The sequence below is a fragment of the Choloepus didactylus genome, chromosome 4 (genome assembly GCF_015220235.1).
Source record: "Choloepus didactylus isolate mChoDid1 chromosome 4, mChoDid1.pri, whole genome shotgun sequence".
NCBI classification, from domain to species: Eukaryota; Metazoa; Chordata; class Mammalia; order Pilosa; family Megalonychidae; genus Choloepus; species Choloepus didactylus.
The window spans coordinates 67,210,185-67,234,273 of NC_051310.1; the positions used below are offsets into that span (position 1 = coordinate 67,210,185).

The following is a 24,089-nucleotide window of genomic DNA, read 5'->3' on the forward strand; positions in this document are numbered from 1 at the left end:
TCAGTGGCTTCTCCACATTGGCTGCTCTCTGCCCACCCCCCTGCCCCAGCTTCAAATACCTGACTGAGGAGCCTGCTATGAAATTACATGAATTATGTGAACTGTGTAGAATTATGTGACTGCGACCTGGTTCCATCAGTCACCATGAACAGAAGTTCTGACACAATTAACACTCTTTCCCTCTGGCTCTGAGCTCCAGAGGATGAAATTCCTCAAGGGGCCAACTGCATAGAAAGACAGCATCCGGCACATTTGAGACATTGCATTCAGGAGCGGCTTGGTCTTCTTTGATGAATGGAGTAATTGCCTTGAGACTGTCACAGAGCTACAAGACGCCGGAAACATTCTTTTTCACTGCCTGGGAAGGACCACACACAATGTATGAAGGATCTGGTACAATATATTTCATTTTGGTCATCAGCTCTGCTGCATGTGCCAATGTCATGTAGAGTGAAATCTGAATGTAGAATAGCTCCATTCCCACTCTGGGCTTATAAAAGAAGAGTCATTTTGATTCCCACTGAAATAGGAGCTGTGAAGTCATAATTTGGAAGTGTGAGATGATTATTCATCAAATTTATTAAATCTAAGAGAGTATAAAGCAAGATTTTACCATTTTGAAAAGATCAGTAAGAAGGTTTGAAAGGTGATGGAACATAATTAAGTGAGGAGAATGATAAGAAGATGTCCCAACGTAGACTTTCTTCCTTCATTCTGAAAATGTGCATTAAGCCTGGAGATGATGGTCTCCCAGGTGGCGAGAAGGCTGTTGTCCCTGGAGAGGCCAAGTGAGGGGCAGGGGCCATGGGAAGAAGTGGGTAATGGTGGCTGGGGTAGAAAGGTGCTGGGAGTGGAGTACATGGCCTGATTTTCTGTTAAGTTACCCCTATGGAATTCTCAGAAGACTGCTGATGCAGCCAGTCACAGAATTGCAATTTCTTTATTGAATCATTATTTGTTTTGGGGCCAGTCTGTGTTTTTATGTTTGATGATCAAATCCATATTCCCATCTTCCAGAAAACTTAGGAGAAAACAATGAACAAACACGAATCTGAGAGCCAAGATAAGGCACTCAATCCACTTATCAATATTCAGAAAAACTGGAGCCTTTAAGAATCAATTGAAGAGCTCCAAAGCTTGCAGTACCTCCTGTAAGAAAACATGTGCAAACATTCAAATAACTTTGTTTCCCTCTGTAATCTTACCAAGCTCCTTTTGATAAGGTGGTGGGTGTACAGTTAGATGCTGTGTGCCCTTATGCATATCATGTTATGGAAAAGATTCAAAATGCCTATTTGAGATGGAGATTCAAGGCTTCAGAAAGATCTGGGAGTACAAATAGGATTTCCTCTTGGGTGACTGCAGGAACTGCCCTTTTCTGTTGCAGGAGCTGTGTGCGCTGGCTGAAAGTCACGGGCCTGTTCGTCTTGGTGGTGGTGTGCTCTGTGAGTACTGTGGCCACTGTGGGGGCCCCCTGAGTGCCCAGGCCCCGGGTGTCCCTGCATCAGATGGCAGGGTTGGCCCCTTCCCTCTGAGTCTCCGACCTTCTTTGGAGGAGATGCTGAGGGCACTGGTTGGGGCAGGTCACATCAGGGTGGAGAAGGAAGCCTACCCAAGGTCATGCTCCCAGGTTCTCTTCCCCACCCAAGACCTGGCTTTGCTCCTTGGAAGGCTGCTTTGCTGGCCCCTGGGTTTCACCTCTTCCCTGCATTGGCTTCCTACATTCTCTCTGCAACCAAGTAGAGCAGACATTCTTTATTTGTGTTTGATAGTTCCAATGTTTGTGGGAGACCCCAGGAACTTTTTGTGCCCCTTTATTTGGGTGCCTGGACCTCCATCTAGCCAGACCACCCTGTTTGGGGGAGAGTGAAGCTCTGTTGGTTGCCTTTTGCATCCTTCATCTTCTTAAAACACATTAACATTTTCAACAGACTCATCTGAGAGTAAAGCCAACCTCAGGTGCCCACGTGAGGGAGAAGGTGCAGGAGAGAGGGGCACGTGGGGAGCTTTTCAGTAAATGTCAAGGGAAGTGATGTCTGTGCCCAGTTAGAAGAATTCTGGTTCAAGATGGACTGGCCATGTGAGCAGGGGCAGGATTGCTGAGCCAGGGTTCCGGGAGCCCCCAAGTGTACCTCGGGCCTGCCTGGGTGCAGGGGTCTCCTGCAGCGTTGTGTGCCCGAGGTCTGACTTGGTCCCTGCACAGGATCACACAGCAGATCAACACGTGTTTTTTGAAAGAATGGAAATGTATTTGTCAAATGAATGGGAGTGCAGCCCTCTCTGGTTGGCGTGTGTGAGTTTCTGTGAGTGTGCATACCTGTGTGTGATGCTGTGGGATGATTGTGGTCTGATGGGTTGTGTCTGTACTTGGGCATTTATTTCTGGGCATGGGTCACTTTTTAGCATTGGCACAAGGTGGTTCGTTTTTGTTGCTGGAAAAGAGCAGTAGGTGGTTTGCGTGTGTTGCTGTGTGATGCAGTGTGGGACTGTGAGTGAGGGTGAAGCCTGTGAGCCAGAGTGTCTGTGATTGCTTCTCTGTCTGAGGTGACTTGGGGTGAGGGAGCACTTTCCCACGTGGCTGTCCAGGGTGACACGTGCAGGACACCATGGGACTGAGAAGTTGTGTGCGTGACTGTGTGTGGCTGTGAATATGTGGTGTCCATAACCTGTGTCTGTGTTCTACAGCTCTATGTGTGCAGAATTGTGTATGACCAAGAGCCTCAATCGTTTCCTCTGGGGAATAAAGACAGTGATGTTGCGTCTTAAGGAAAAAGTAGGGGGTGCATGAAATAAAGGTTGGTTCAAATGAATGAATGCAGTCAACTCTGGGATACCCACACAGTGGAGGGCTGCAGTGGCCCGAGAGAGGAAATCTATTCATGAAACAAACAATTATACTAATCTCTGAAAATGTCGTGTTTTTATTTTTGGCTAACAATTTGCCTTTCCAATTCCTATTCATGGGCTTGTGTGTTTCTGAAACATGGTCCACAGCAGGCACTGTGGGCAGGTGTACAGGAGTTCCAAAGGAAGCCAGCATGGCCAGTTCTTATCTGGTCCCTTGAGGGGACCTGAGCTCTGTGGCTAGTCCCTACCTTTCTTCTAAGAGAGGGAGTGCTGGTAATTTGAGGGCACATTCATAATGGAATTAGAGGAACTTGATTTGAAATTCTATAATCAGTCATCTCATCATCACTTTAATTTACTTCCTCAGGGTATATAAGGCAATTTGCAAATTCTACAAAGATGCATTGCAACTACCACATGGGTTGTATTCCTTTACTCTCTAATTGGGGAAAACCACATTTACCCACCTTTGATGATTTAATTTTGTGGCCAGTTATTTGATCCTTCAAATTAACCAATATCAATAATCAATTTTACCCATTATAGCTGAAAATGAATCAGAATTTTATCTTTTAATATCTAAGAAAAAGTTCTTCAGAGTAAGTTGGTAAATTTTGGGTACATAAATCAGCAATTTATAATTTGTGGCATAATGTAACTGTTGTCAAGATTATTTAAATATGACTGCTTGCATACCACAAGTCTCTAATTAAATGTTTCTGATTGTTGCAGATATTATTTAGCCTGTATCCGGAACAAGGAAAGTTCTGGCAGTTGTTGGCTGTGTCGCCGCTGGAAAGCTACTGTATCCAAAATACGCACTGGGATGGTCGGCCTCCCAAGGTTGAGATTCAAAAGCACTGAGGAATTATTATGACTAAATTATTACAGGCATTACTGCAGCTCTTCCTACCCACACACTTTCCTTTTGATTGAGGAGATTTAATTAAAGACAGAACATCAGAATGGCACTGGGGAGGGGGTCTCTAGGGGAGCCACGGTGGGTGGTGGTGAAGAGTGTGGGACACTCTGCTCTGTGTTTTTTCTTCTCTTCCTTTTTTATCAATTGCGGTATAATCAGCATAACATAAAAGTAACCATTTTAAAGTGAACAATTTAGTGGCATTTAGTACATTCACAATGTTGTATAACCACCACCTTTATCTAGCTCTAAGGTGTTTTCATCACTCCAAAAGGAAACCCCGTAGCCACTAGGCAGCCACTCCCCACCCCCCTCCCACAGCCCCTGGCAACCACCAGTTTGCTTTCTGCCTGCACGGGTTTACCTCTTCTAAATATTTCATGCAGTATGTGGGCCTCTGGGACTGGCTTATTTCACTTAGCATGATGGTTTTGAGGTTCATCCACATTGTAACGTGTTTCAAAACCTCATTCCTTTTTGTGGTGGAATAATATTCCATTGTATATATTGCCACAATTTGTTTATTCATTCATCAGTTGAGGGGATTTAGGTTGTTTCCACCTTTGGCAATTGTGACTAATGCTGCTGTATATGTGTGTGCATTTATTTGTCTGAGTTTCTGTTTTCATCTCTTTTGAGTATACACCTAGGAGCAGAATTACTGCATCAAATGGTAAGTCTCTATCTTTGTGAGGAGCTATCCAACTATTTTCCTCAGTGGCTGTACCATTTTACATTACCACTAGCAATGTCTTAGGGTTTCTTTCTATTTCTCTACATCCTCACCAACACTTGTTGTTTTTCTTTCTTTCTTCGTCCTCTTCTTTTTTTTTATTATGGCCATCCTACTTGGTGTGATGTAACACCTTGTGGTTTTGATTTGCCTTTCTCTGTGACTAATGATGTTGAATATCTCCTCATGTGCTTGCTGATCAACATTTAATTATCTTCTTTGGAGAGATGACTGTTCAAGTCTTTTGCCCATTGTTTAATTAGGTTGTCTGACTTTTTGAGTCTTATTTCCTTTTGAGGTTCAGTTTGAATGTTTTCTATTAACTTGTCTCCAAGTTTTCTGATTCTCTGGCCACAAGGAGTCTGCTGACAGGGCCTGTTAAAGGCATTTTTCATGTCTGTCACTGGGTTTTGATTCTTCCCATTGCCTTTTGAGTCTTTCTTGGAGTGTTCATGGCTCAGCTGAAATTACATGTATTATCTTGTATGTTGTGTACCTTTTCTATTGAAGTCTTAATGTATCAATCGTTTTGTTCCAACATCAATGTCATACCTGAGTCTGGTTCTATTGATCACTTTGTCTCTTTTACCATTTATTCTCTTGTTGTTTTTGTACACCTTGTAATTTTTTGTGAAAATCCAGCAGTGTGTAGACTAGAAGATACTGAGGTAAATATTTTTTCGTGCTTGGAGATGAGCATGCTTGAACTTCTGCTAGGCATTGGTGGGGGCAGGGGGTGATTGTGTAGATCTGGTCAGAAGTCGGGCTATATTTGAAGTTTGCTCTGGTGCCCTTCAGTGCAGCAGACAGTTCAGTTCCTTTAGTGATCGTCTCACTTTGCCAGGCTGCTCTGACAAACACCACACAATGGATGAACAGGAATTTATTGGCTTTTGGTTTTGGAGGCTAGACATTGAAAATCAAGGTGCTGCAAGCCCGTGCTTTCTCCCTGAAGTCTGTTGAGTTCTGGGGCTGCCCTGCTGCAACTCTTGGGGCTCCTTGGCTTGCGTCTCTGCCTCTGGTCACACAGTGAGCTCCTCCCCTAGCTTCTGCTGCTTCTAGCTTCTCCCTGTGGCCTTCTGTGACTCACTGTGTCTGAATTTCTTCTGCTGAGGGACTCCAGTAATACAGATTAAGGCCCACCCTGGTTCAGTTGGGCCACAGCTTAACTAAAGATAACATCTTCTAAAGTTCCTGTTTATACCTAGGCTTGCACCCACAGGAACACAGATCACGATTAAGAACATGTTGGACTTCTGGGGAAGATGGCAGAGTAAGGAGCTCCAGGACTCAGTCCTTCCACCAAAAACAACTTTAAACAGGCAGGAACTGTCTGAAACAACTATTTTGAAACTCCAGAAGCCAGAAGAACACTGTACAGCATCCATGGATGAGCAGAAGCAAAAGGCTGATGAATTATGATAAAGAACAGTAAATTGTTCTCTCTGTATAGTAGCCACTGGCACCCACCCCCCACTCCCATGGCAGGCTGCCATGGGGTCCAATCCCTGGGTGCCCTGCTACTGACAGAAAGGAACCTAAAAAGTTTCTTCCCCAAGAACAGGGGTGGGCATGACCAATCACTGATTGCAGCTTTTGATTAGCAAATTTGGATCACTGGGCGCCCGGCTCTGAGGGCAGCCACTGTTTCAACCCTCCCTGGAAAAGGGCAAAGACGCTGAGATTTAAGATTATCCTCATCTTACATGGTTGTTTAGGGGGTGTTTTAGTTTCCTTGTTGCTAAAGCAAATCCCATGCCATGGGTTGGTTTAAACAGTGGGAATTTATTGGCTCATGGTTTCGAGGCTGGAAAATCATCAAGGTGATGCTTTTTTCCGCTAAGGCTGGCGTCCTGGGCTGGCTGCTGGTGATCCTGGGTTCTGGGTTCCTCTGTCACCTGGTGATGCATATGGCAGCCTCTCCTGCCCTCTCCCTTCTCTTTCAGATTCCGTTGACATTCAGCTTCTGGCTGCTCTCTCTATGGCTTTATCTCTGTCTGAATTCCACTCTGCTTATAAAGGACTCCAGTAACAATGGATTAAAACCTGTCCTGATTGAGTTGGGTCACACCATAATGGAAATAACCTCATCATAAGCTCCTACTTATAATAGGTTCATATCTACAGAAATGGATTAAGTTTAAGAACAGGCTCCAAACCAAAAACAGAGGAAACAGAATGTGGCATATAAATGCAAAATGCTATGTCTGACATATGCTGAGTGCTCAGTAAACATTATTTCCTTTCTTCCCATTTAGTTACTAAGGAAAGAAATGACCCTACATAATTTATCTCATCTATTAGCTTTTTGCTGCTTTTCAAACCACTCTATCTTCTTGGTGTCAGGCCTTTCTCCTTTCCATAAGCTATTTTCTAATGTGACACTAGTCCTGCAGGCCCGCACAAAGGGCTCTGGTTTGCACTGCTGCTTGCTTTCGAGGTCAGGACTGAGGATTCTTCTGTTGTCTGAGTGAGGAATAAAGGGACATTTGGCAGCACTGACTTCAACAAGAGCCTAACGGGATCAACATCAACCTTGTTCTACCTTCCCAGTGCTAGCAGATAACTGATTTGCCTGCAGTTTTGCCACTTGTCAAGTATTTCTGATGATTATCTTTTGCAAAAGGAATTAATTCATTCGGAGAGTAAAGTGACAAGATTGCTTTTTCTTTAGTATCTTTGATCAATAATCTCAGTGAACGGAAACTTTAGGAAGTGCGGTTATTTTCCTTGTAGGGATTAGCAGTGTGTTGGATATTCTAGTTTCTCGGGTCTTTCTTGGGTGTCCCTCCCAGTCTTTCTAGGATGCTCTCCTCAGCAGAGCTTCTCTCCACTTAGGGTGTCAGCAGCATTCTGGAAAGATCTGGCCACTCAAGCCACCGGGTTGGCTGTTTGGAAGGCAGCCTTGGTGGAAACTGGTCAACAGTGCGTCCTTCTCCCTGAACGGGCAGAAGGACAGGGTGGCTTTCTCAACTCTTGACGTCTGTTTCACCATTTGGAAATCATGCCTGTGCTTAGTCTAAGAGACATTTCTCTGTGAGAAAGTTACGGAGTACTGTGATTTTGATAAACTTTTTCTCATTTTTCTCATTTTTCTTTTACTTCCAAGGGTTGAAAGAATCTTCTAAGATTCTCATCTTTTAATCTTCTAGTCTTCTAAGCCAGGGGGGCGCTGGCTTCACCACGTCCCCAGAAGACATAGGCTGTTCTCCCTCTGTGACTGCACTGCAGGGGTTTGCAATTTACTGCCCAGACAGACCCGGGACATGAAGAGAGAGGTCTTCAGGGAGACTCAGACAGGGAGACCTGTGGGCTACTTGGGAAGCTGTGTGGTGTGCACACTGGGGGCGGCCTCGGTGAACCCTGCCAGTAGCTATTCCTGAACAGCCGCAGACAGCGGCAGAGCCTCCTTGAATCTTGTCAGTTCAGTGGAATCCTACGTAAGCATGACTATTTAGCATATTGCAATTATTAATAATCAACGGAGCTTCTCTTGTCACCCCCACTGGGACTGCATTGATTCTCTTCTGTTCTAAAGCATTTTGCAAAACTTTCCTTCTGTTCCTAAGGTTACCCAGGGAGGAGAGTGGCCACAGGGCCCGGGCAGCCCCCAGGAAGGCCCAGGATCCGAGTGGTCGGGGTTGGAGGGCCCAGGTCCTGGAGACCCATGGTCTGAGCACCTGAGTCAAATGGCCTGGGGTTGGAGCAGCTGGGGGCAGAGGGACCAGGCTGCTTCCAGCAGTTGGGGAGGGTCTTTCTTGGCCGTGAGGATGAGCTGGGAGCCCTTTCCTCTCCCCCTAAGCAGCATGCATGTTTGGATGAGGAGAGAACAGGCTGGATAAGGCTGAGAGCTCGGTGAGAGATGTGCTTTCTGCACAGCCAACCTGGCTAGTCCGTGGGCTTCCTCGGGCTTCCTCTGGCCACTTAGGAAAGATGCTGCATGTCTGCTGGAGTTTGCATTGGATTTTAGGAAGTTCACAGACCCTCTCCCAAGAGCCTCAGCTGAGAACCTGCAGTGGGGGTTTGTGAATGAGAAGCTGCTCCCTCAGGCAGAGGTGCCCTGGTGAGCCCAAGACTCCCAGGATTTGGGCATTTGGAAGTCAGGTCTTGGGTGCCCCAGGGAGCAGACTGGGGTGCTGCCATGTGCCATGACCACGACCCTCCAAGGTGGTTCTCGGGAAGGAGCACTCAGTGCAGGCGCGAGACAAGTGATGCTTGGCTCTGCCAGGCCCTGGGGGATGTGCACATCCTGTTCTCTCGCTGTCATTGACAAACACCCCTCTCACCCTTCCTGGCTTTGGGCCAAATGTCTCAAAAGCCTCCATCTCCCCCAAGATAGCCTTGAGGGTCTGGAGGAGAGACCCCAGGGGCATCTGTTTTGATGGGAAATGTGGCTTTCTTTTAGCTGGAGAATTCTGTTACCTATGAAATTTTATGTCTCCTTTGTAAGATCTTGATGTTTCACCTTGGTAATTGTAGGATTAATTTTAGAAGCCTTGTAAGACAGGAAGTGGCCGTCATTGTGCCCCTGAAGTTATTTGCAGCTGAATTGTTTTCTGTGCTTGTTGTAGAGAAGGCCACTCAAGGGTTTCTTATATTATTAGGACATGAACAGATGTCTGCAAATCTTCAGAAGCAGGTTAATTAGATCCATCCTCCCTCCTTCTCTTCCTCCCTCCCTCCCTTCCTCCTTTCATCCTTCCATCCTTCCCTCCCTCCTTCTTTCCTTCCTTCTTTCCTTCTGCCACAGAAAAGTCTGTCTGGGTGGGACTCTGCTCTAGGCTCAGAGGACTTCAAGGATGATGCTTTAATCAAATATCTACTAATCAAACAAATGCTCATTAAGGATGTCTAATGTGGTAAGGAAATAGAAAAGTGGGAAAGGCAGAGTAGCCGTTGAGTTGTGTCCCCCAAAAGCCATGCTGAAGTCTCAACCCCCAGTACCCTAGAATATGACCTCATTTGGAACTAGGGTCATTGCAGGTGGCATTGGTTAGGATGCAGTCACCCTGGAGTGGGGCGGCCCCTTCCTCCAGCATGTCTGTGTCCTAATAAGGAAGAAGGAGCTCAGGCTTGGGGAGAAGGCCACATGAGGTGGGAGCGAGCATCACAAGCTTGGGGACCTGAGGATTGTGGTAACTTCCAGATGCTGAGAGCAGCAAGGGAGGATTTCAGATGTCCAGCCTCCAAAACTGTGAAAGAATAAACTCCTGATGTTTTAAGCCACCCAGTTTTACAGCAGCCCCAGGGAACTCATACAGGCAGCTAGGCCAATTGGGGAGAAAAACCTGGAACCAATTAGAGCAGGTTTGAATAAATACCTCAACAGAGGTGAACACAGAGTCTGTGTGGAACCAACATAGGAGGGACCGAATCTGCTTGGGTAAAGGTGTGCTGACAAGACGTGCACTGGGGCTTTGTGGATGTGAAGCTGCCCCTTGGCCCACCTGGGCGCTGCGTCTGGGCATGGAAGGGCACTGCTGGGCTTGGGACACGAGGATGTCAGATGGGAGAGGCTATGCCTAACATGCTGTGGGAATCTGGAAAGAGGGGAGATGAGGGGAACGGTGCAAGGCCATGCTGTCCTCCATGCCCCTTGGATTTTGTGTGCCTCCCACTTGGGTGGCTAATCGGTGTGTTTCCATTGCTTCATGTCACTACCTTCTACAGTGTAAGATCCTCCAGGACAAAGGCCTTGTTTTATTAATTTCTATCTTGGTGTCCAACAGATGCTCCATGAACACTTGTTAGATACTGGGGGGAGAACCCCTCCTGGGTCTCCTTGCAAGTTGTCTTGAATCCACTCTGGGCTACAGTCACCCCCATATCCTATGTCTCTCCTGGGGAAAGATCACAGGTGTGGACAAAAGCAGCAGTGTCTCTTTGGGTCTGTTCTCAAGACTTCCACTTTGCAGTCGTCTTCTCTGGAACCCCAGCCCCACACAAAGTGTGCTGAGCACCTTTCCAGGGGCGCAGTGGGGAGGGCTGCCCATTCCATGCTGTTATATAAACAACAGTGCTGAAGGAAACACTTTGTTTATCAGTATGCCTGTGCGCATTTGTTTTTTTACCAGTGCATTTTGCTGGAGGAACTAAACAACGGAAAAGGATGGATTATTCGCTCACACTCCCCAATTTGCAATGCAAATTCTGTAGACATTCTGCCTTGAAATTCTGCCTTCCCCCTAAATCTGCTCAGTAAGCCATCTGTTTCTTTTAGGAATTTAGGGAAGACTAAAGGAATTGGCTCCTTAATCCTCCTAAAACCAGTGAGCTGCAGCGAAGAGACTTTTGAGACCTCATACAAAACAAACAATTGTGAGATGTGTTTTTCCACCTACAGTAGTTTTCTCTTCTGGATCAAAATATCGACTGCTATAAAGAATGCAGGTTGACATAGATGTAGGAACTTGCAGCTAAGGCTTGAAGCTAAAGAAGAGGGAATCTGCCTGGAGCAGAGGGCAGGGCAGGGCAAGGCTCCACTTTAGTGCAATATGCAGATCCAGGAAGGATGGAGTCTACTTGGGAAGGATAAGGGACTTGCATTTGGAAGAAGGGAGGAGCTTCTTTTCCTGATACCTCTCTTCACTCATTTAGCCAAGATCAGGATTCTTTTTTTCCAATTCTTTGTGATTTCTCCACCTTGTAAGCACGGATCAGATCCCACGAGGATTTTGGCATCGTTTCTTTGGTGCATTCATGCAGCCACCTTGTATACTGTTCACATAGGCCCAGGACTTAGGTTGGAAATCCCCTGTGGCTGCAAAAAGTGGAGGCATTTATGGGGCTCAGTATAGAGGATGATTGAAAAATGCACAACCAACCTTATGTGTAAGGAGTGAGGGGACAGAGAGGTAGGGAGCAGAAAAGGGGGGAAGGGGCAGTTGGAGAAACAGGTTCTGGAGGTGTGTGTCTTTGTTTCCACCGGAGAAGGACAGGGGCTGGCGTTCAGCAGGAAACCTCAGGCCTCTGTGTTTTCCTTGACACGCCCCCAGCTGTGAACCTCACCAGTGCCCCTGACTCCACGCTGCTCCAGGTGGAGCTGGCGGGGGCCCTGGAGGCTGGCAGGCCGAGTCGTCCTGGGAGAGAGGAGCTCATCGTGGTTGAAGTGGCCCAGACAGACACCCAGGGTTCCCGGCGGTGGCGGCCAGCACAGGTCACATTTATAAGTTATTTGGAAAGAATTGTAAAAACTCCTTCCATTTCATGATGGATTTAATGGGGATCCATAAGGCAATGGGAGTCGTTTTCATCTTCTGCTTTGCCTTTGGAATTCTCTTTTCTTCTTTTCAATAAATCAGTGATGACACTTGGCATTTCAGTGAAGTCGGGCTTGGGAGGTCTCTCTTTGGAATGACTTCACTGGGCAATTCAGGGAGAGTTATAGCCCAGAAAGTATTTTTCTGTTATTGATGAGTTCTTAAATCTGGACTTTGTGTCCTCATACTGCAGACACTCAGGAAGCTACAGCTGTGATGTGTTTGTGGACCATTGCTAAGAGTAGGCAAAAAAGTAGTGCACATCCTTGGATATGTAGGCTTGTGTGCTCAGTGTCTCTGGGCCAAAGCCTTCAGCTCATGTCCTCTGAAAGGCAGCCCTTGGTCATGGAGAGCCAGCAGCAGGGTCTTTTGGAATGGCCCAGAGCTGCCAAGAATGGAAAGCTCCTTCCTGTCCTACATACCAGTGGCAGGACCCCTCTCTGCACAGCCCAGAGTCCTGACTTCAGTGATTCCACTGGGTTTTTCTGCTGAATTCTGCATGGATGGCGTATCCCTGTCTAATGGATTTTCCCTGCTGTAACCAGTGGAAGAAAGCCCTGCTTGTACACAAAGCTGTGTCACCTGAAATGGAGCATCTGATGAACTCACGAATCCCCTCCCATTCCCCAGCTGTGCAGGCATGGTGCATGGAGGGAAGCCCTAGCTATGGGCAGGGATGCAGTTTTGCAGGCAGTGGATGATGGAATGCCTACGTTCTAATTTGGTGGCATCAGCTATGGTTACTGGAGATAAACCTGATGTGTGGTCCCCTGGTCAGGGCTCCCTGATAAAGAATGAAGAAGGCACGATTCTGTCCTGTGAACATGAGCCTTTACACAGCCTGGCGACGGAGCTGTCTCCCATGTACAGTTACAACCTAACTTAAATGGGGCCCATCAGGCTTCCCTGCACTCATTGGAAGACCCATTGTAACACATGGACACACCCAAGATGCCCCCACACAAACCCAGCTCTGTAAAACCAAGTGAGCAGGAGATCTTTATTAAAGGATTTTTTTCCCAGATTCTTGCTTTCCAAAGAGCAAAGTTGGTTGTAAGCATGAGTTCAATTTGTCCATTCATGTACCACCTTGTCTACTGCCCACCTGGGCCCAGGACCTAGGCTAGAAATTCCCCATGGCTGCAAAAAGTGGAGGCATTTTCTCTTGTGCAAGTACTTCACTGTTCTGGCCAACTTCAGAGTTCCCACGTTCAATTTGTTTTTGTGTGGTTTGTTGGCCTGACCCTCGCACTGACAGTTCCCTGCCCTCCCCTCATCCCTCCCCCAGGCTGCCCCTCTCCCTGCACTCCAGCCACACCTAGCTCTTCCCATCTTTTCCTTCTCGGACTATCTCTGTTACCTGCTTAGGACAAGAAAGGATGGATGCATTTGCCTGCAGCAAACACAGGCTCATCTCCGGGGCCCTCTCTCTGGGCTCCTGTGAGCACTGCAATGTGTGGAGCTTTCTAGGGCCCAGAGGGTACAGCCAGAGTACAAGCAGGAAGCAGTTCTAAGTAAGGATTCCTTGTAAGATGCCTATGGAGGTCTCAGAAGACATCTCCAAGTTCTCCAGGAACTAGTAGTGATTTCTGTTCTTGTAATAAAATGGTATTTACTATTAGACCTTTTTTACTTTTGTATATTAATTCTGGTGTTCATACTTCTGCATTTTTTTTCTTAAATGAAGCCCCCAAATTGAGTATGTGATAGTTAGGTTTCATGTGTCAACTTGGCCAGGTGATGGTGTCCAGGTGTCTGGTGAAGCAAGCACTGGCCTGTTACTGCAAGGACATTTGTGGCTGGTTAATAAACTAGAAGGCTGGTTTATTAAATCATCACTCAATTGATTGCATCTGTGGCTGATTACATCTATGATCAACTAAGAGAGTGTCTTCTGCAAGGAGAGAATACAATCAGTTGGATTTAATCTAATCAGTTGAAGACTTTTAAGGGAGGAGAGAGAAACTTCACTTCTTCAACTAGCCAGCCTCTCCTGGGCAATTCATTGAGATGTTCATTGGAGTTGTCAGCTCACTGCCTACTCTATGGAGAATTTGGACTCATGCATCCTGCCCTACAGCATTTGGACTCGTGCATCCCCCCAGTTACTTGAGACACTTATAAAATCTTATATACATAGAGATCTCCTGTTTGTTCTGTTCCCCTACAGAACCCTAAATAATAGAGCTTGGTACCAGGAGTAGTTCTTGAGAAACAGAATCTTAAAATGGGCTTTCATAATTGGTTTTCTACTCTGATTAGATTCGAAGGCACTAATGCCTCTATTTCCAATAATCAAGACGGCACTGACAGTTCATGGCATAAGTTGACAAAGGAGATGTGCAAAATATCATCATCTGATTCTCCTAATCACACTCTTGTATGAAGCAAGGCTCTGGGTGACAGTGTTTTTGACACCTTAACAGAGTTTTGTGGCGTTAAGAGGGATAATGACGTTGGCTGGTTTTTCTTAGCTATGCTGGATAGAGTTATAAGAGAAAGGGATGAGCTAAAGCTTCAAATTAGAAACTTAAACTCTGTATGAAAGATGTAAAGTTTTTTCTTCCCATTTGCTAATGCTGCTGTTTTGCAAAACACCAGAAATGGATTGACTTTTATAAAGGTGGTTTATTTGGTTACAAAGTTACGGTCTTAAGGTCATAAAGCATCCAAGGTAAGGCATCAACAAAGGGTACTTTCACTGGAGAAAGGCCATTGGTGTCCAGAAAACCTCTGTCAGCTGGGAAGGCACATGGCTGGCATCTGCTTGCTCCCAATTTGTGTTTCAAAATGTTCTCCAAAATGTCAGCTTTCAACGGCTGTCTTAAAAATGTCTCTCAGCTGTAGCTTTTCTGAAGTCCTTCTGTTTCTGAGCTTTTATAGGGCTCCAATAATTAAATCAAGACCCAAGCTGAATGGGTGGGGCCACACCTCCATGGAAACAATCCCATCAACAGGTCACACCCTAATCAAAGGCCAAGTGGAAACCTCTAGAACTGCCCCTGCCTAGCAAAATAGTGAACCAGAAGCAATACCGGATTCCTGGAGGCATTGCAGAGATTAATGCCACTCTTAAGGACTTGAAGGATGCAGGGGTGGTGATTCCCACCACATCCCATTCAACACACCTATTTGGCTTGTGCAGAAATTAAATGGGTCTTGGAGGATGACAATGGAATATTGTAAACTTAACCAGGTGGTGACTCCAGTTGCAGCTGCTGCTGTTCCAGACGTGGTATCATTGCTTGAGCAAACCCACACATCCCAGGTACCTGGTGTGCTGGTTTGTATATATTATGTCCCCCAGAAAAAGCCATATTCTTTAATGCAGTCTTGTGGGGGCAGAGGTATTAGTGTTGATTAGATTCGAATTCTTTGAGTGTTTCCATGAAGATGTGACTCAATCAACTGTGAGTGAAACTTTTGGATAATTTCCATGGAGGCATTACCCCATCCATTCAGAGTGGGTGTTAATTGGATCACTGGGGCCATATAAAGGAGTTCATAAACAGAAGGAGCTCTGAGCAATTGCAAGTGACATTTTGGAAAGCAACTGAGGGTGACATTTTGAAGAGCAGCTACAGCTAAGAGAGGACAAAATGCCCAAAGAGCAACATTTTGGAGAACACCATTTTGAAATGCAACCTAGGAGCAAGCAGACACCAGCCACATGCCTCCTGAGCTAACAGAGGTTTTCCAGATGCCAATGGCCATCCTCCAGTGAAGGTACCTGATTATTGATGCATTACCTTGGACACCTTATAGCCTTCAGACTGTAACTTTGTAACCACATAAACCCCCTTTATTAAAGCCAGTCCATTTCTGGTGTTTTGCAAAGTGGCAGCATTAGCAAACCAGAACACCTGGTATGCAGCTATTGATCTGGCAAATGTTTTTTCTTTTTTTCTCTATAGCTGTTAGTAAGGACCACCAGAAACAGTTTGCATTCAGGTGGCAAGGCCAGCAGTTTACATTCACTGTGCTACCTCAGGGGTATTTCAATTCTCCAGCCCTATGTCATAAACTTGCCTGCCGGGATCTTGATCATTTCTCCCTCTCACAAGCCATCATACTCGTCCCTTATATTGAAGATATCATGTTGTTTGAATCTAGTGAGCAAGAATTAGCAGCTACTCTAGACTTATTGGTAAAGCATCTGCATGTCAGAGGATGGGAGATAAATCTAACAAAAATGCAGGGACCTTCCACCTCAGTAAAATTTCAAAGTGTCCAGTGGTGTGGGGTATGTCAGGATATCCCTTCTAAGGTGAAGGATAAGCTGTTGCATCTGACCCCTCCTACAACCAAAAAAGAGGCACAATGCCTAGTTGGCCTGCTTGGATTTTGGAGACAACATATTCCTCATTTGGGTTTGCTACTCTGGCCCATTTACTGAGTGACGAGGAAAAATTCTAGTTTTGAGTGGGGACCAGAACAAGATGAGGCTCTGCCACGCTGTTGTGCAAGCTGCTCTGCCACTTGGACCATATGATCCAGCTGATCCAATGGTGCAGGAAGTGTCAGTGGCAAATAAAGATGCTGCTTGGAGCCTTTGGCAGGCTCCTATAGGAGAATCACAAAGCAGGCCTTTAGGATTTTGGAGTTAAGCCTTACCATCCTCTGTAGATAACTACTCTCCTTGTGAGAAACAGCTTTTGGCCTGCTACTGGGCTTTAGTACAGACAGAACACTTAACCATGGGCCACCAAGTTTCCATGAAACCTGAGTTGCCTATCATGAGCTGGTGTTATCTGACCCACCAAGCCATAAAGTTGGGTGTGCACAGTAGCCCTCCATCATCATAAAATGGAAATGGTATATACAAAATAGAGCTTGAGTGGGTCCTGAAGGCACAAGTAAATTACATGAGGAAGTGGCCCAAATGCCCATGGTCCCCATTCCTGCCACATAACTTTCTCTTTCCAAGCCCAGAGCTATGGCTTCTTGGGGAGTTCCTTACAATCAGTTGACTGAGGTAGAGAAAACTCAGGACTGGTTTACAGATGTTTCTGCACGATATGCAGGCACCATCCAAAAGTGCACAGCTTCAGCACTGCAGCCCCTTTCTGGGATGTCCCTGAAGGACAGTGGTGAGGAGAAATCCTCCCAGTGGGTGGAACTTTGAGCAGTGCAGCTGGTTCATTTTTCTTGGAAGGAGAACTGGCCGGAGGTGCATTTTATACTGATTCATGGGCTGTTACTAATGATTTTGCTGGATGGTCAGGGACTTGGAAGGAACATGATTGGAAAATTGGTGACAGAGGAGTCGGGAAGAGGTATGTGGATAGAACTTTCTGAGTGGGCAAAAAACATGAAGATATTTGTGTCCCATGTGAATGCTCACCAGAAGGTAACTTCAGCAGAGGAAGATTTTAATATCAAGTGGATAAGATGACCCATTTTGTTGATACCAATCAGCCTCTCTCCCCAGCCATTCCTGTCATTGCCCAATGGGCTCATGAACAAAGTGGTCATGGTGGTAGGGACGGAGGTTATGCATGGGCTCAGCAACGTGGACTTCCTCTCACCAAGGCTGACTTGGCCACAGCCACTGCTAAGTGACCAATCTGACAGCAGCAGAGACCCACACTCAGTACCCAATATGGCACCATTCCCCAAGGTGATCAGCCTTCTACCTGGTGGCAGGTTGATTACACTGAACCACTTCCATCATGGAAGGGGCAGCGATTTGTTCTAGCTGGAATAGACACATACTCTGGAAATGGGCTTGTCTTCCCTGCATGCAATGCTTCTGCCAAATCTACTAACCATGGACTTATGGAGTGCCTTATCCATCATCATGGTATTCCACACAGCATTGCTTCTGACCAAGGAACCCACTTCACAGCAAATGAAGTGAGGGAATGGGCACATGCTCATGGAATTCTCTGGTCTTACCATGTTCCCCATCATCCAGAGGCAGCTTGGTTGATAGGAGGGTGGAATGGCCTGTTGAAGACTGAATTATGGCACCAACTAGGTAACAATACCTTGCAGGGCTGGGGCAGTGTTCTCCAGGAGGCTGTGTATGCTCTGAATCAGTATCCACTCTATGGTGCTGTTTTTCTCATAGCCAGGATTCAAGGGTCCAGGAATCAAGGGGTGGAAACAGGAGTGGCACCACTTACTATCACTCCTAGTGATCCACTAGGTAAATTTTTGCTTTCTGTTCCTGCAAGCTTGAGCTCTGATGGTCTACAAGTCTTTGTTCCAAAAGGAGGAGTGTTTCCACTAGGAAACACAACAATAATCCTATTGAACTGGAAGTTAAGACTGCCACCTGGCCACTTTGGGCTTCTTATGCCTCTGAATTAACAAGCAAGAAAGGGAATTACTGTACTGGCTGGGATGATTGATCCTGACTATCAAGGGGATATGGCACTGCAACTACACAAGGGAATTAAAGAAGAGTTTTCCTGGAATATAGGAGATCCCCTAGGGTGTCTCTTATTACTTCCATACCCTGTGATTAAAGTCAATAGAAAACTGCAACAACCCAATCCAGGCAAGACTATCAATGGCAAAGAAACATCAGGAGTGAGGGTTTGAGTCACCTCATCAGGCAAAGAACCACGGCCAGCTGAAGTGCTGCTGAGGATAAAGGGAACATGGAATGGGTAGTGGAAGAAGGTAGTGATAAATATGAGCTATGAAAATGTGACCAGTTACAGAAATGAGGACTGCTATGGTATAGATATTTCATCTTTGTTATGAGCATGTTTGTATTTGTACATAAATTAAATAACTTTGTTTTCTTCTCTATCTTATTCCCTTATTATATGACCTAAGTTGTATTGTTCATGTTACAGTGTTTAAATTATAGGATGTCAGGTTTAAGAGTGAATGTTACCCAAGGACTTGCACCCTATTGTGGAGACATTTAGTATGTTTCTGGCTGTACACAAGACAGCTGAGTGTTGTTAGGTGACACATATATCTGTTATTGTGTTCTATTTAGAGATAAAGTATGGCTTAAGGTGATGTGTATAGCTGCCAAGTTGACAAGGGGTGTACTGTGATGGTTGGGTTCATGTGTCAACTTGGCCAGGTGATGGTGTCCAGGTGTCTGGTCAAGCAAGCACTGGCCTAACCATTACTGCAAGGACATTTGTGTCTGGTTAGTAAACCAGAAGGCTGGTTTATTAAATCATCAGTCAATTGATTACATCTGTGGCTGGTTATATCTATGCTCAACTAAGGGAGTGTCTTCTGCAGTGAGAGAATACAATCAGTTGGATTTAATCCAATGAGTTGGAGACATTTAATGGAAAAGAGAGAAACTTCACTTCTTTTTGGCTGGCTAGCATCTCCTGGGGAGTTCATTGAACACCTTCATCAGAATTGTAAGCTTGTGGTCTGCCCTATGGTATTTGGACTCTTGCATCCCCACAGTTGCTTGAGACACTTTCATAAATCTCGTATTTACAGGTATCTCCTGTTGGTTATGTTTGCCTAGAGAACCCTGACTAATGCAGTGTAAATTTCAGGCTCCACAAAGCCTGGATTTGTCTCCAACATCACGGATGTGGAGCTGATATAAAAATGCTTCATCATTTCTCTCTTTCTTTTATTCTACTTAGGAAGCACCATTCCCTGAATAGCCCCAGATCCCAGATGACATTTCAGTTTAAAAGTCTTATCATGTTAGTATAATAACTGAGAAAGATGATTCATATTCTTTGCGTCCTTTATTAGAAAATCATACTGGAGAAGCTAACAGTTAAAAACTGAATACTTTTAAGAAAGCAGAAAGTCCTTCTCAACCTTCTTACATATACATAAATGTAACCATCTTGTCCTCTGTGTAAAAAGAAAATAGAATGGAGCTGTAGCTGTTACTTTAATCACAGATAAGTTGTGAGTAACATAGCAAAGCTGAATACAGTTCTAATCAAATGTATGCTTATCAACATGATGTAATGGATAAACTAATCATAGAATGAAATAAGAAAACTGTATTAACAAGTTAGAGATGAGAAATAGTAGTCCTTTCTAATTTTTAGATTTTGTATAAGTAAAATGTGTGTTATATTGCTCTTACAGAAGTCATAGCTTAGTTAGAATATAGGCAGTAGGGTTTTTGCAGACATTCAAGGCTAAGTTTCTGATAATGCTGTAGATACTCACCTTTGATCTCAATTGACTCATGGATCAGGATGTTTCGGGAATCACTTGTGGTACAATTATGAAAATAGAATATTATTTGATTGAATGTACATCAAGACTGCTATAACTACTCTGTAACTCAGACAGTGATGAGCTCTCTGATCTCTTGTCCGGCTGCATCTGGAGGAGCAGGGGCTCCCAGGCTTGGTAATGTATCAATTAATTTTTACATTGTAAATGTGTTCTTTTACCTTAAGCGCTCCTTTAGTAAAATTGTGTTGAAGTTGAAAAAAAAAAGCCTTATCATGATTTTAAACTTCATCTTTTACAGGCCACTTATAATTGGACAATATTTTTAAATCCACAAAGAAATGAGCGCTTTGTCATGAGCAGGACTTTTGAGATACTGAGCAGGTGGGTTTTTGGATGGGTGAGGTCTGGAGAGCCAGGCTGCTGGGGCATGTTCACCTGAAGAAGTCTGGTCTGTGGGACATATGTTTTTGGCATGAAGAGCAGCAGATCCGATACGGGGCTTGGGCAAGGCGTTGATGCTGGGTGGACAGTGAGCACATGCATTCCGGGAAGGCACCTTAATCATAGTGTCAGGAAATAAGCTGGATGACCTAAGGACCAACTTTGAAGCAAAGGGTATTTTTCACTGAAGTTCTAATTTTGTTAGTATTGTGAAGCTCTACAATTGGGAGTTCCAGGAAATTTTAAGATGCTTTCTACTTTGTTAACTAATGCCACCACATAATCCATCTGTATTCTTGGATAGTGACTGAATTTTTAGAAAAGTGCTTCCATTTCAAGTATCCTCACTTCATCCCACTGTCAGCAAGTTGAGTTTAAAGAGTTGCCCCTGCCTTCTATTAGCAAGTGCAGCAATTGGGTACGTGGTGAGGCAGAAGGTAAAAAATAAAAAGGCCAGGATCAAGTGTGAGTGCCACTGCATCCTTTTTCACTGTTGGGAACTGGTCAAAACACGTGGAACTGCCCCAGAGAGGCAGGGGCTGCCTAGCTGCCCCGAGGAGATCAGATCTGAGACCGACTTTGCAGCATGGAGGCCACCTCTGTCTTGGACCCCTTACTAGCCCAGGTCTGATCACGGCTGTGGAGGACTTGAGCTGAAAACAGCATGGAGGGAGGGATCACTGATTGCTGCTGGAGAACCCGTTTCCCTCTCCAGCTGGGAAATCTTTGTTTCGTTCTGCAGGGCGACCGTCTCCATCAGCATCCGAGCCTCCCTGCGTCAGAGCCAGGCCGTGCCTCTGCTCCTGGCCCACCAGTACCTCCGCACCACCGTGGAAATGCAGGTCACCATCGCCGCAGTCATTTTAGCAGGGGTCTACGTGCTGATTATATTCGAGGTGCGTTTTACGCCTGCCTTCCTGGATTTATCTTTGCCCACAAGTAAGTCTATTTTAACCTTTTAGGCACTCTGGATGGGCTCATCCTGGCCACTCAATCAAATTGGAGTAGCGTTGTTGCTACAATTCTGTATTTCCCCCATTACAGGCAGTACGTTGAACTGAATAGAATCAATTTTCTGAATATCGGCACCTGGCACATGAGTCATGGCCAAATTTACCTGAGAAAACAGAACATAGCACTTTTTTTCATGCTTACCATTCTAGTTTGCTAATGCTGCCAGAATGCAAAACACCAGAGATGGATTGGCTTTTTTAAAGGGGGTTTATTTGGTTACACAATTACAGTCTTAAGGCCATAAAGTGTCCAAGGTAACACATCAGCAATTGGGTACCTTCACTGGAGGATGGCTAATGGTGTCTGGAAAACCTCTGTTAGCTGGGAAGGCACGTGGCTGGTGTCTGTTTCTGGTTTCAAAATGGCTTTCTCCCAGGACGTTCCTCTCTAGGCTGCAGTTCCTCAAAAATGTCACTCAGTTGCAGTTGGGGTATTTGTCCTCCCTCAGCTTCTCCGGAGCAAGAGTCTGCTTTCAAACTGTCTCTTATCTGCAGCTAATCTCTCAGCTTTTGTGTATTCTTCAAAGTGTCCTTCTTAGCTGTAGCTCCTCTTCAAAAGTTCACTCTCAGCTTCACTGAGTTCCTTCTGTTATGTCAGCTCACTTATATGGCTCCACTGATCAACTTAGACCCACCCCGAATGGGTGGAGCAACACCTCCATGGGAATTATCCAATCAGAGTCATCACCCACAGCTGGGTGGGGCACATCTCCATGGGAACACTCAAAGAATTACAATCCAATCAACATTGATACATCTGCCCACACAAGATTACATCAAAGATAATGGCATTTGGGGGACACAATATATTCAAACTGGCACACTTACTCTACTGTTCGCTACAAGTACACCCTCCTGGAACAAGATTTTAACTCCTCCAATGCAGCCTCTTCGTCTGTGAGATGAGCCAGTTGCTGGGCTCTTACCTGCTTCAGCAGGTTGTGCATCCAGGGGACCCAGCAACGGGCTTACACGCATGGGAGGTTATCATCTGCCCTTTTCTCTCCTCAGCTGGAGAGAATTTTCACAAATGATCTTAAATCCTGTGAATTTGATGTTTCTGGGAAACATTAAGTGTAGGTACACCTTAAATAGCATGAAGCAAGGACGAGCCTCTGTGTGTGCTGGGCAGGTGTGCTCTTCATTTAGTCATGACCCCGAAATGTACACTTCACATGCCTCCTGGTAAGGTTGGTTCCAGTAGGTCACCTGGATGGTAAAGGATGAGGTGATTTAGCCTCTCAGTGATGCATTTCTTAAAGCTTTGGGGATGTCAAGGAGATGGCCAGCAGGAGGGAAGGGCCAGGGGAGTTCCAGAAACTCGCCTGCAGTTGTGTGGGTTGCCTGGGACATGGGAGGACCACACTGTGTCTCTGAGGATGCCTGAGGGCTCTGTGCAGTTGTTTCCAAACAGCCCGAGGGATGTCTGGTAGCCAGGTGGCCCCTGAACAGAGCTTCCACAGAGCTTGGTGCTCTGCCATGGGTCTGGGCAGTCAGGAGGCAACAGGCTCAAGTGGGCTGAGGCCGTCTATTACTTACACAGACAGCCCGGCAAGGTCCGCGTCACGCCCCACGGGGTGACACCAAGCAGGAGGGGACAGCTGACATGGGTGTGGGGTCTCTGTCATGGAGGAGCTGGTCCTGTGCTGTGGCGAAGCTGTTTTGTAGCCTGCAGCTGCACCCAGTGGAGGGCAGCGTGGAGAAGCCCAATCCCTTCTGGAAACAGGGAGGTGGACAGGAGCCTCCACAAGACATGCAGGTGGGTGGGAAGTGCCCGGAACGGCAGCTCACAGCCTGCGGTTTAGCTCCCTTGACCTGTGCAGAGGCGTGCAAGGGTCAGACGGGGTCTCCATGCCGCTCTGTCCCCGTCCAGGAGGCTGCGGGTGTGCCCGAGGGAGGAGGGGACCACACTCCGTGACTTGAGCTTCTCCTAAGACAGCGATGGATGGAATGGGGCAGGAACAGCAGCTTCTGTGGCCACTGCATGACTTTGAGAGCTGGGGGAGCAGATGCCTCTTTTCTTCCTCAGACTTGCCCTCAAGCCGTTATCTTAGAGCTGGCAGAACAGTGCGCCAAGACGGAGCCTCATTACAAAGGATCAGAAGGCATCCTCCCACCACTGATGATTAGTGTCGGCCCAGCTGGACTGTGGGGTGACGGGTTTTGGCCTCGGGACATGAGACTGTTGTGGAAACCTGGCAATGAATCAGGCTGTAAAAGACACAGGCTGGCCCTGGGGAAGATAGCGATTCCAAAGTTACAACAGGACCCTTGGGCTGTTGTCTCGGGGGATTGCTACCAAACCAAATCCATGCATCCCAACTGGAAATCTGTGGGAGGTGTGTGAGCAATGGGCAAGCATTGTTTTCCCCTGGATATTAAGCAATTATAATCAAAAGGGATAAAAATGAGTAACTCATGCAGGAGTCTAAATCCTGCTGCCCTGGAGCTGGTGGATTTCCCAGGTCCCCTGACTTGTCAGTCCTTGTCCTGAGCAGTTATGCTGTAAATGCTTAAAGGCTGGAGCTTCCCCTCCCAGAATACTTTCAATCCTGGGGACTCTGTACTGTGAGGTGCAAGCCAGGTTTGCAACAACAGCCTCTATATTCCAGTCAGCAGTCTCAAATGGGACTTGCCTTTTTGCAAATCATGTGCTCACATGCTGTGGCCTCACAGAAGCAGCTGCCTGTGGTGTGTGGAGGATGCACAGTTGGCCCCTTTCTTGGGAGACCTCC

General features: G+C 46.0%; 1 protein-coding gene across 1 annotated transcript in view; it reads left to right on the forward strand.

The window, feature by feature from the left end:
- The window catches only part of OCA2 (OCA2 melanosomal transmembrane protein), a 386,050-nt gene that overhangs the window by 79,088 nt on the left and 282,873 nt on the right, over positions 1–24,089 (forward strand). The window contains exons 5-9 of the mRNA XM_037832810.1: positions 1,388–1,445; positions 3,580–3,652; positions 11,498–11,658; positions 20,199–20,281; positions 21,084–21,237. Coding sequence (XP_037688738.1) covers positions 1,388–1,445; positions 3,580–3,652; positions 11,498–11,658; positions 20,199–20,281; positions 21,084–21,237 — 529 coding nt within the window. The remainder of the gene's footprint in view (positions 1–1,387; positions 1,446–3,579; positions 3,653–11,497; positions 11,659–20,198; positions 20,282–21,083; positions 21,238–24,089) is intronic.